This window comes from Drosophila hydei, unplaced genomic scaffold (assembly GCF_003285905.1).
Source record: "Drosophila hydei strain 15085-1641.00,03,60 unplaced genomic scaffold, DhydRS2 tig00008119-arrow-pilon, whole genome shotgun sequence".
In the NCBI taxonomy this organism is placed as follows: domain Eukaryota; kingdom Metazoa; phylum Arthropoda; class Insecta; order Diptera; family Drosophilidae; genus Drosophila; species Drosophila hydei.
The window spans coordinates 5208973-5220429 of NW_022045830.1; the positions used below are offsets into that span (position 1 = coordinate 5208973).

At 39.7% G+C, this 11457-nt stretch overlaps 1 protein-coding gene across 1 annotated transcript in view; it reads right to left on the reverse strand.

Annotated features, from left to right (window-relative positions):
* The window catches only part of LOC111596156 (huntingtin), a 43234-nt gene extending 32131 nt beyond the window's left edge, over nucleotides 1-11103 (reverse strand). The window contains exons 1-6 of the mRNA XM_023310246.2: nucleotides 10887-11103; nucleotides 9837-10094; nucleotides 9558-9774; nucleotides 9080-9209; nucleotides 5085-5759; nucleotides 4085-4720 (exon numbers count right to left, since the gene is read on the reverse strand). Of these exons, the coding sequence (XP_023166014.2) occupies nucleotides 4085-4720; nucleotides 5085-5759; nucleotides 9080-9209; nucleotides 9558-9774; nucleotides 9837-10094; nucleotides 10887-10954 (1984 nt within the window). The 5' untranslated portion in view covers nucleotides 10955-11103. The remainder of the gene's footprint in view (nucleotides 1-4084; nucleotides 4721-5084; nucleotides 5760-9079; nucleotides 9210-9557; nucleotides 9775-9836; nucleotides 10095-10886) is intronic.
* Between the last annotated feature and the right edge of the window lie 354 nt (nucleotides 11104-11457).

Below are 11457 nucleotides of genomic sequence, written 5' to 3' on the forward strand. Positions count from 1 at the left end.
GCAACACAACGGAAAATGTTTGCAAACTTTCTAAACACGAGACGGCAATAAAAACGGAAACCTCCAACCAGCCAACCTCCTAACTTGGTCAGTCTGAAAGCTACCAAACTATTCACATCAGTTGCTGCTAATACCCTTTTCTGTCGCAGCTAATAAGTGCCCAACTATATCGTTCCGATCTGACTTGTATCTAATTCAACAAGATACAACTATTGCTTGTGTATTAGCGTATCTGAACATCGAATCAGTATAGAAACACTTAATCTGTAAAGAATTTACATTTCACAGGACATCTACTAGTCGTTCATGCACTCTCCCTTTTTATGCAGTTAACATTCTTACCCCTAGCTGCAGCTATTGGAAATTAATTGAGAACTCAAATTTTATAGTATATATAAGTTAAGTGAAAGAAAAGAGAGAGAGTAGATATTAAGAAGTAGAAAGAGAAAAAGAGAGAGATGGACCAAGAGCTGCCACCATTGACCGCAACCGCACTTAAGTTGGCTTAAAAAATTGTTTTTATTTAGCTGCTGTATCTGCTTTGCTGGAATTTCTGTAGCTATTTTTATTGTTGTTGTTGTCTTTTCTAATGGATGCTACAACCGCATGCAAGCGCTGTAAAAATTAGAACAACACATACAAATAGAAAAACACAAGAGCAGACATCCGTTGAGCTAATATGTAGTTTATTATAAAAGAGAAAATGAGCGATGATTTTAAAATGTAACAAAGGGATATAAATATAGTGCTACTGGAGCGGTCTAGAAGTGATTAGCAGTAAAAAGGCTACTCATATTAAAATCATTTAAGCCTTGATTCGGTCTCCAGAAAAACAAGCGATAAACTAAAGTTGATGTTGATGCATCAAATGCTAATGCAAAAAGGAATTTTATTTAGACAGCTGAAAATTGAAGCTTAGATTCGTGCGCAGTGAAATGAAAGCTAAATCAGAAAAATCATTTCAATTTTTACGTTCAATTAGTGGACTCATAAAACTAACCAAAGCCAAGGCACTTGCAGCACTCTGCATGTTGAGTTGCCATGAGTTTTATGAGTTGCCCCCAAGTAGATGAATGCATGTATATGTAATTTTGCTGGATTGCTTGGTGCATTTTATGCTTTAATAGTTTTACTTAAGCCGTAAGTTGCGCCAGCGCTGCATCCCCCTTCACAAAGTTGAGTGCCACAAATTGAAACCGTTATAAAACAGCAGCAGCCCTAGCAACTTTTTGCGCAGTTTTGTTATTTAAAATCACGTTAAAAACAAGAACAACAACAGCGAAATGGCAAATAAAACTAGCGGGCGTTCATATGAGTATACATGCTCTAGCAAAAAATAAAGGGGGAAAACCTCTACAGGAAGAAGAAAAAATGCCAAAGGATAGCGAAAGCCGCGTAGGAAACGCGGCAGTCACGAACGGAAAACGCGCAAGAACAAGAAGTGGAACTGTTTGCAGAAATGTGGGGGAAATGCGGGCTGCCACTTTATGGGTGACACATAACCAGCCAAGAGACTCAAGAGACTCGTGGGTAGTACAACAGCATATGCAAACTAACTAAAAACAACAACAAAACAGCAACAAAAAATACATAAATTGTTTATGAAAACAAGATGAGAACCTCGAAATACAGTGAAGCGTGAATGCTCTTGTGACAACTCTATAATATGAAATAAGAAATTTAAATGGAATAATAAAATATTTACAAAAAGATTAAATGCAAATTAAATAAAAAAAAATTAAAATATGGAAACAGGAAAAGAAATTTAAGTAAAAGTTTTATTTTACAATATTGAAATTGCAAACTTGAACATGAATGATAAATGTAATGAATGTAATATATATTCAAATATATATATTCAAATAAAAAATGATTTGTTTTTAATTTTAAAATTACAAATTAAATGATGTATTCGTATGAACTAGCTTACGGTAAGAGCATACAAATTGCAGGATTTGGTGACGCTCTTTGGCTGCGGATGAAGATTGGCGGCTGCTGATACACATATGTATACGTATATATATATATATATATATATATATATATCTATATGTATATCTAGAAAAAAGTCAACAACAATAACTAGCAGAAGGAGCGCTGATAGAGGGTGTGCGGTACGGCAAGCGAGCAGCGTAAAACGGCTGATATCGCATAAGTGCACAACAAAAAGGCAATAGCAGTAAGCGTAACACCAACAACAACAAGATTGGCTGCAAAAGCAGCTAAATGAACGTCAGATCCTCTGGCCTAGCTGACTATTCTGGCTGGCTGGCTGGTTGGCAATGCTAAATAAACTAAAACACCCACAAATAAACAAACACACACACACTCAAACACACACAAGATGTAAGCTTGCATACATGCAATTTGAGTAACCGCATTTTATCACGTAACCCATTTGTCTTAACCACTTTGTTGCCAACTTGCAGTGTGATGCTTTGGCCAAGTGGCAGCAGCATTCGCGCATCTAAAAGAGGAATAAGGAAGAAGGGGGAGGGTGGAGGGTGAAGGGTGTATGGATGGCGGGCGCTGCAGAAGGTTGAGCCTGGTCGTCGCATGGGATTGTTCGCGGTAAATGCGTTGCCATGTTTCAAGCTTAATCCGCAGCCCACACACGAACTAACCGACAGACAGATAGAGAGACAGTCAGTTCGTGGAAGAAACGACGAATTTAAGCCCAACATTTACGTCAAGTAGTTGCTTAAGCTTTCTTTTTATATTTTTTTTTCTGCTCTTTTTTAGCACAGATATTTCGCTCTCTTTTTGCACGTCGTACGTAATGTTTGGCCGGCTCTCTCGCACGCCCACACAACTCATTCACTTAATTACTGCTTCCGGCTGCGTGAGCAGCATTTTCACTGCTTATTAACTCATACACCCACGCACACAGCTGGCAGGACATGCCTCTTTGCAGTTGCTCCCTCTTTTTTTTCATTTTCATCTTACATATTTTTTGGGTTCATGGCAATATCTTAGGCTGCCTACCTCCAGGCACGCACCTACGCACGCGCACACCCACACACACATGTATGCATACGCACACACTCCAGTAAATGTACATTAGCGAAAAACTGAATGCATTTATCGAATGTTTGTAAGTTTGAACAACGTCGACGTTTTTCTCAATCAAAATGAATTCAATTTTCAAATGGCAAATATTGTTTGCTAATGCTATTGACTCTGCTGTTGATGTTCTTGTTGCTGCTGCTTCTGCTGCTGCTGCTGCTGCTGTTGTCATGTCAACAGACGAGACTCAAAAGCAACAAAAACTTAAAAGCGACGCACAGCCACTGAAGCGACAAATGATGCATGCAACTTGTGCCTTGCCTTGCCTCGCCTACCCATGGCACTACCACTGTAGCCCTCTGCCTACTTTCCTGCTCTATGCAAGCCCTGCGATGCCACTGACTCGTTCGAGCATTGCCTAATTTAATTTAGTTGTGCTTGCTGTTGTTGTTTTTGTTTGTGTTGTTGTTGATTCCACAGAGACCATGCAACATAGTGAACAACAACAATTACGCTTCATTAAATTGCAAGTGCAATTGGCAAAAGGCAGCATGCAAATTTCGTTGGCAACGTGTTGTCTGGCGCTCCGGGTCTCAATGTCTATCTCTCTCTCTCTCTCTCTCTACCTCTTTCGCTTGTGTGCTCTCTCACTCTCTATCTCTCTCTCTTTCTGTTTGTGCCCATTCTCTACAACAATTATGCAAATAATTTGATTGCCATACACAAATATTGTAAATAAATGTGGTGAAATGGAAAACAAAAAACGACAGACCGCGAAATCCAATAACATCAAATGAAAACTATTTTCCAAGCACCCGCCAGCTGTAATTTGAAGTACTATAATGAAATATTTGTCTGGCGAAGCCAATCTATTGTAAGCCACTGTGAGATATTACGTGAAAATGTTGCCACCTCACAAATAGGAAAGATGTAATTTTTGATTCGAATATAAAATTTTTGTTTTAATAAAACAATTTCAAAACTTTCCCTACAAACATTCAATATACCCTTCAAAATATTTTCCGTTTTAAGAGGTATCAGAACACAATATAGTTATGGATTGGCATGAACGACTCACCTGCATTTGAATGGGACAGCAAATTGTTGAAGAATGTGCCAATGGTTGTTGCATCTGGCGTTGACTCCGCTGGCTCGTTTGTTCCTGTTGCTGTAGCTGTTGTCATTGTAGTTGCTGTTGCTGTTGCTGTTGCGTCTGTCTGTTGCTCTCTGACGCCAGCAATTGTTATTTCCGCATCGAAATCGATGCTGTTGAAGGATTCATTGTCGATGTCACTCAAATGCTGGGATCTGTCATCGCTAGCAAGCAAATTCTGCATCGACGACTGATGCTGCACGGCCAGAGTTTTAGGCAGTGATGCAACATTCACATCGGCTGCTGCTGCTGCTCCTGCTGCACCAGAAGCTGTTATATTTGGCATTTTCAATGCATCTGTCACAGTTGGTTGTGTTTCATTTAGTTGTGACAGCGTTGTGAAGCCCTCGTACTCATCGTCCGCATTGGCACTTAGCAGCTCCATATCATCATCAGCATCATCATCATCGCCATTATCAGCAGGAGCATTAGCTTTAGCGTTAGCGTTGGCATCATCATTATCGTCAGCTGGCTGCTCGTCCTCATCTGAAGCGCTGCTTGCCACGCATTCGCTAATGCTTCGTGCAGCATTTCTAATGTGTTGTCGCGATGTTTTTTTTGCTGTCGGAACAGAGAGAAGTGAATGCGCATTGGGTTTAGCTTTACATTTGTTGCTGGCGGCGTATGCAAATTTCGCTTTGACCTCATTTTGCATGCACCGCCGCCTAAAAGCATGCACCAATAATTTTCATATGTGCATTGTGTGGGCGTGGTCGTGTGTATGTGTATGTGGGCGGTGACTGTGACAGTGGCATTGCTCAATTTTCTTGATTTCGGTGCGGTCTATCTGTTTGCTTGTCTAACTGTCTGTCTGTCCGTCCGCATGTCAGTCTGTCAGCATGTGACAGTCGTACATGGCTGCACACACACACACACAAATACAGCCTGGCACACGCTCATCTAGACTCTGCTTTATTTACTTTACCTTCATCAGCAGCGGAACTTGCAGCAGCATCTTTCTCGGTGTCAGCATCATCAGCCATGGCATTAATTCCCACGACTTGCAGCAAGTTGATGCCAATCTGCAGTTGCTGTTGTTGTTTTTGTTGTTGTTGACACTTTTGCTGCTGTAGTTTGGCATTTGAATTCTTTGCCATTTGCATTTGCATTTGCGTTGCCCCTCCGGGCACCTCCTCCCATCGACTTGTGCCCACTTCGTAATTTCTCAATTGGAATATTTGATTTTTTAATGATTTCCTTCGCCGCAAATACTCATTGTGCTCCAGTTGTTGATTGCACAGCAGTTGGCGTAAACTTTGTGCCAGTCCACCAACACCGGCTGGCCCCGCCGCCTGTGCAGCAGCTCCTGGAGCATCGTGCAGTGCCTGGAGTATGCCATTGATGACCTCGAGTGCGGCATTTATGATGGCGTGATTCGTTGTGTGCTGCGTGCTCAGCAGGTGCAAACAATAATCATAAATTTCAATAATTTGCCGGCAATCGGACGCGGCAGCGTGCTGTTGTTGCCCGGCATCCGCCAAGGAGTCACCGTCGTCCTGGCAATCAGCAGAGTAGCCACGTATCAGCTGCGGCAGCAGCAGACGCAACAAACCCAAAGCGCCCAGCACGCAGCTCGTCTGTTGATCCATTAGCAGCATTTCTGGCAAAGAAGAGCAGACAAAGACAGTTGGTTAGTACATTTGATCAGGATACTCTTCTCTATTGGTAGCTATAGACAACTTTCAGTTAATGTCTTTTGTTGGGGCACACAACTTATGGCTGATGTTGCCACAAATTAAAAACGCAAGCTCAAACTTTGCAGCACACACACACACGTCCACACACCCACTCACATAAACTCGCAGATAGCTTTGGCCAATTGCAGTTCATATTTCTTTGGCAACTTTTTCGCTCTCTTCACCTCGCATGGTTCGCAACAAATTGCCACCAATTAAATTTATCTCATTGAAAAGTTTTCATCTTGTATTTATAGACTTTGTGCAGACTCACAAACACACATATATATATATATAACACGCACACATACGCGCAAATAGGCTGCGCTGAATGTTTGTTTGCTTCGAATATTTCTCTCTCTCTCTTTATTACGTATACGCCACCAATCACAAAATGCCATGTTGCAACTTTGTTACTCAATTAGTTTGCCGTTTTCCTTTGGGCTTGCCGCAAAATTGAAAAACACTTTTCGCCATGCCGGAGCAACTTTTATATGACCCTCTCCAATTGACTTTCGGCTCGCAGCAGGAACTTGTTGCCTATGCTCCATGTGTATCAATTAATTGCGCCCATAAGCCGCAAAAAACTTTGGGCAATACCAAGAACGCGGCTGCTTGGGGCACGTTTAATGCACTCAATTAATGGCTGATAAGCCTCGTGGTGTTTAATCTTTTAAATTAATATGTAATGCGCAATGCATGGCACCGCCTAGCTGAGAAAAGTTCTTCGTGTCACATTTTTATCAATTGACTTTTGAAATATTCTTGACTTGATTGAGTGGCACTTCTGCAGAAGCTGCCTGCGTACCTGCCTGGCTACGTGCCACTCATGTAAGAGCTGCCACATTTCCAACATTGCGACAATTTCGACAATGGATTTCATGAATTATATAAAGCGCCACAGAGATGATCATAAATGAGGGCCATAAAGTGTTAAATATGATTTTCTTTGTCTGAAAGTATTTGTGTAGAAGTTGTATTAAATGGCGATGAAGAAGAAGAGGCTATTGGATACTCCAGCAAATCTATGTAGGTGTAATATTATATATGTAAAAAACCAAAACTTGGTTTAATATATTTTTTCGTGTAGGGATGTCCAGTTAAAGGATACCCTTTCAAGAAGTACATAAAAAGGAGCTCAAGTATGCTACTGAGCCAATGTATCTCAATAGAAATAAGGAAACAACTGTTGAGGTACTTTAACTTCAATTGAAATTATGAGTATTCAGAAAAGCAATTGTTGGTAATTGGGTAACTTGTTAACTTGGTCAACTTATACACTGGGAGTTATTCGGTCATTTTTGTTTTGCAACGAGCCAGCGTGACAACTGCTGTCTGCATAAATTTGAAGCTGCCGTTGTTTGCTGGCTGTTTATAAAGTTGATTATCCTTTTAAAGCTGCACAGGAATGAATATCTGATTCAATTTCGCATGAATTATTACAGGGAAGTGTCCAAGTGCATAAATTTCATTTTGCCTGCCTTACAGCCTCAAACAAACAGACAGACAAACAGCAGCCAGAGAAGCAGCAGTAGGAGCAGCAGAAAGAGCAGCAGCTATAGCGTTAAGGACCTTACTCTTACTGAATGTTTGTTGGGGCATGCCAAGGCTCAAGACACAAGACTGTGGCCTGCAGAGTGTAGAGGCAGAGGCGGCGGACGTCAGAGTGTTGCAAGTGCTACACTGATGGCTGCCATAAAAAGAGGCGGCAGACTGTGCACTGAGTAGTTGTTGTTGATGTTCTCATTGTTGCTGTTGTTGTTGTCGCCAGCTATTGTGGTATGCACTTGCCGAGCAGTGGCTTGAAGTTGACATAGCCAGAGCTGCAGCTATAGCCACAGAGGCCAGGATTTGAAGGAGTTGATTTGAAGGTAAACAACTAAAAAGCTGAAAAGCGCAATGTGGGCGCAGCCAAAGCAATGGCATTGCAAGTGCAGTTCGCCTTAGACGCATAACTCCTGCCTTCCGACCGCAAACACACAAATTTCATATTTATGTTTTCTTCGGGTCACAGAAATGCATAAATAAATGTTAACTATAAACAAATTGCGTGTCTAATTGAATCTAGTTTTAAAACTTTTTCGAAATCAGCGCAAAAATGCATGCGCCTCAAATTACTGCATATATCGTCCATATATCTAAAATGTGTTGTCCATTTACCTTTTGCCAATAAAGTGTTCATGAAAATTCAATAAAAAATGATTTGTGTTGCAAAAATGCCAAACTGATTTTTGCTTCTTTCTTTTTTGAAGACTTTTACAATGCATTTCGTCTGATTTTTGTTGCTAGTGCAGTTATTGCTGCAGTTGCCAGCCAGCAAATGTATAAATAAAAACTAACTCGTTTCCGTTGTCTAAAATCGCAACAAATTCGTAAAAATATCAATATATATGCATTACATATAGCTGGGCGGGGTTGTGGATACTTGGCTGAACAGCGCATACAAAAGGTAAGCAACGGCAGTATAGAAATATAATTTATATCAACTGGCATTTTAGTTTTACTCGTGGCTCCCACACACACACATTCGCACAGACACACACACTCGCACAGCAGACAGGCAAATAAACGCCATGGAAAATTCTATGACTGACTGTGATTGCATTTACAGTTAGTTTGTAGAGTCCTCAACGGCAACACCCACACCTAAAGCCAAGCCCTGCCCAGCCCCACAAAATCCAAAAAGAAACAGAGTCCACAATGCTCTGGGTTGTATATTTTGCAATGGTATTTTCAATGGATTTGTGGCTTTTTAGAATATTAAAAAATATTTCACACAAACTCACATATTCCACATATATACACCTATATGAATGCATGGCTTTTGATGCTGGCTTTTATTATTTTTTATATGGCACTTGGCATTTGGTGCGTTAAAGCCCTTACACGCTTTTTAAACACAGTTTTCATTATTGATGAAACTAATGCAATTTTTTCTGCTAGCATTTGGTAAATGCGTCAAATGGTAAACAATAACAAGAACACAACAACACATACCAAAATAACACGGATAAGCTTAGAAAACAAACATGAAATGAAAACAAAAAGCAATTCAAACAAATAAATGCCACGGTCGACAGCAGCATTAACAATTGATGCACTTGGTAGTTTAGTATTGTAATGATTTAGATATAGATGTGGTATATATATATATATATATATATATATATATATATATATATATATATATATATATGTATTGATGTGCACGTGCACATTTCATATCCGGCATTTGTTGGCTTACCAATCACTTTGCTTAGCCCATGCCTGGCCATGAGACTTCTATTGCGCGCATGCTCAATCAAGCTGATGCAATTTTGTGCCGAGCAACGACGCTTCACTGCGCAATCCGAGCTGATGTTGCCAAGGAATGTCTGCAATCAAAGAAATTGAGAGAATGAGATGCGAACCAACAAATCAACATACAGCGAGTCACGTTTAAATCAATTGGACAGGCCTCCGGAAGCCTAGAATACGTAGATGCTTTTCAATTGTTAACATCTATTGACTTAGAGTTTGGCATTCAGTTCGACATAAATCGAACCCTAATTGGTATAAGCTAATGTCAAACTGATTTATGAAGAATATCATGTAAGAATATCAAATATCACCATAAGAATATCAAATCAAAGCAACTTAAATTAGCTTCTACAAAAGGTTGGACTTATCGATACTATAGTTCTATATGAATGCATAAGCTTGAGATTTTGAAGCTGCTTTACCTCTAACAGTTTGCACGTTTCACTATCATTGAGACCCTGCTGTACGTAGCGTCCAAAATGTTTGACGAAATCAGAAAGCGTCTCCTGTAGCAGCGTCTCCTTGCGCTGTGACATGATGGAGATGCATTGCAGCAGCCTCACAGCGTACCATTTGATGTGTTTCTCCTTGATTTGCGGCGAGTAGTACGAAAACAAATTTAGGCAAATGCGAAGCGATCTGAAAAAGGTTTAAAGATTCGATTAACCATTGAAGTTCTAGTGTGTCTGTGTGCCACTTACCGCTGATTACCGTTCCGCTTGATCTCACCATATAAGTCCATCAGTATGCGACTGACTCGCGTCTTTTCCAGAGCACGAAAGATTTTGTTTAGATTCTCTTCGGCGCTCATGCGCACCACCGAGTCGAAATCCTCGCAAAATAGCAACAACACATTGGTGGCCGTGCCACAGTGTGCGGCATAATTGATGTGGCCGGCCAAAGCCTTTGACATAATGCATTCGGCAATTTGCTGAAAGCAGGCAATCTTTTGCTTTTGGCTGCAAAGAGAGAATATTGTGAAGTTAATCATGCGGATAATAAGTTTGCATGCATGTCATAACCAAGTGGGATAAGGAAGTGACTTTTTCGAGACAGGTGTCTACTTTAAGCCTAAGCCCTAAATTGACTTTTGATGCTAGAGAAGATAGCGAATATATCAGCAAATATTTGCCCTTAATGCAGTTTGATTTTCATTTTTTTGAAAGTGATTTTTTTTTCTAAATTTAGATATGGTTTTTAAGCTGATAGTTGCGAAATTTATTAATATTAATAATAATTTATTAATATTAATATTAATAAAAACGGTAAAAAGTTGTTTATTAAATTACTCAACTTTCGACCGTAATTTTTCATATCTTTGAAATTCTGAATGAAATTGATGAAAAATACTAATTAATCACAAAAATAGACAGCAGATTAATTGCTTCTGTATGTCAGTTAGATATAAAGTGTATTTAGCTTAAGTTCTTGCACTGATATCAAGTGCAACCGATTGTCGAACAATATTTGCAGTGCTCACTGTAGTCACCTAGGTGTATAGCTATTTGATGACGTCATAGCGGATGTGTAATGAGCCCAATTGCTCGTTGTTAGGGTATTAGAGCAATTTGGACTCTAGGTGTTTCATGTGTTTGATCAATAACGCCGTGAAATGCACCAAATGCATAATAGTATTACAATTATCACCCAGCTTTGGGCTTTTGCGCAATAACAAACTGTTGCCGGTCTGTTGCAGCCCCAGCGCATTGAAAAAGTCAGGGCGAGCAACACAAACACAAACAAATGCTCACCTGCATTCCGTGTTACGCAGCTGGTCCACATGGCTAATGAATTTCTCGTAAGCGCTCGACTTGTCCATTTTGTGGCGTCAAATATGATCTACTTTGTTATGCATGCATCACATTTTGTTTATTTGCTTGCGTTAAGTAGACAATTCTTTTTAAAATTTTCTTTGTTTTGATGCTTCCTCTTGCCGCTGAGAGCACAGCGAACATATGCTCGATTGGCGCGCTGGGCAGCACTAAAATGCGGCGCTGCCAACTCGTCAAAATAGTGTGAGTGTTGTGTAACTATGCAAAGCGCCAATTCAAATTTCAAATTTCATACTTACTCTACCACATATTTAGGTTTGCACATAAGAAAATTGATCAATTGGGTTTTATTAATTTTTATTTGTATTTATACATAGTTGCGTTCACAAGTTATTATTGCTTAAATAAGAATTTTTTGCTTTGCTCGTTTTGTTTCTTGTTTTGTTCGTTGAGAAATATTTATGTCGTTTGCATAAAATTTCCACAGAATTGTATTTATATATATTTAATTATATTATGTAAGTAGTGTAGTTAACATTTATGTATATAA